The 1,337-nt window shown below is 36.9% G+C and overlaps 1 protein-coding gene across 1 annotated transcript in view; it reads right to left on the bottom strand.

The window, feature by feature from the left end:
• PKNH_0004700 (SICAvar, type I (fragment)) overlaps positions 1-1,335 on the bottom strand; it is a gene marked incomplete at both ends in the record, with an annotated part of 1,770 nt that extends 435 nt beyond the window's left edge. The window contains 2 exons of the mRNA XM_039113473.1: positions 115-649; positions 928-1,335. Coding sequence (XP_038970139.1) covers positions 115-649; positions 928-1,335 — 943 coding nt within the window. The remainder of the gene's footprint in view (positions 1-114; positions 650-927) is intronic.
• Between the last annotated feature and the right edge of the window lie 2 nt (positions 1,336-1,337).

Below are 1,337 nucleotides of genomic sequence, written 5' to 3'. Positions count from 1 at the left end.
TCGTGGTACCAGTATTTTGTATTGGTACCAAAGCAACCAACACAACTACCATTGGTACCAACATTTTGTAGAGTTGGTTGTGTTAGTATGTTGGAGTGGGTTATTTCTACTTACATATGGTCTTGATAAGAGAAGACGTCGTTAAGGGAGAAGTACTAGCAGTAGTAAGAGCCTCATCCTTGAGCATTCCTTCAACTTTCTCCTTCACTTTGACATCTGTATTCACTGTGCAATCCTTGAAAATATCCTTATACCTCTCACACTTAAAGCATTTATCATTATTCTGGCACTTAGTGGCAGTCCTAATAGCATCATTCTGAGTCGTAAAAGCCCAATCTATCCCCTCCTTCGTTTTTTTTTCATCCTTACATGGAAAGTTGCTGTCGTGTTGTAGTTTATCTGCAATGGCATTTAATAAAACACATTGCATCGTTCTTTCGAACGATGCCTTAACAGGGTTGGTGCTGTCTTGGATGTCGTAGAGGTTTTTTAATCCTGCTGCTATAAGGAGGCAAGCATCCTTTCCTTCACTATCCTTCTTCAGACCATTGCAGTAGGTTCCAAAATCATCCTTTTTCGTAGTTGTTGCCCCCTGAAGGGCTTCGCCCAGTATGGGGATTTGTTCTTTGACTTTATTCCACACGTCCCCCTATAAGTATATATATATATATATATATATGCATATGCATAAATGCATATGCATATATACATATGTATGTATACACATACATATGTATACATACATATACATACGTATACATATACATGTATACATACGTACATATACATGTATATGTACATTCGTACATATATGTATATATATGTGTGTATACATACATGTATAGATATATACATGTATATGTATATATATGCATATATACGTACGTATATATAAGTATGTACATATTCGTATGTATCATTACTTACCCAGTCACGTGTTCCTTTGGTACCACCGTTACCTTCTTTTATCCAACGAGTTGTGACACATTTGACTTGGTCACAGAGTTTTTCTACTTTATTTACTTGCTTTGTCATGGTTTGAATGTGAGTGTCGTTGTCATTGACGAAGGTCTTCAATTTTTTCTCAACCTCCTCCTTCTGGCCGGGCGTTCCATTTGTGCTAATTTGGCATTTCTCATATTCGTCTTCTTTCCATTGGCACGGAACACAATGTTCCTTGCCATTAGAACCTTTGCAATTTGCACCCTTAGTATTTGGGTCCTCCCATATCTCGAATGCTTTCTTTATACCATCATCAATAAGACAAGTTGCTTTTTCTTTCATGTGTTTTGCATAAGCGTGAAGTAAAAAACAACCCATCGTTTGTCTAAACGATG

The sequence above is a fragment of the Plasmodium knowlesi genome, assembly GCF_000006355.2.
Source record: "Plasmodium knowlesi strain H genome assembly, contig: PKNH_00_63, whole genome shotgun sequence".
In the NCBI taxonomy this organism is placed as follows: domain Eukaryota; phylum Apicomplexa; class Aconoidasida; order Haemosporida; family Plasmodiidae; genus Plasmodium; species Plasmodium knowlesi.
The sequence above is the reverse complement of the archived record's forward strand: the minus strand, read 5'-3'. Positions and strand labels throughout refer to the sequence as shown.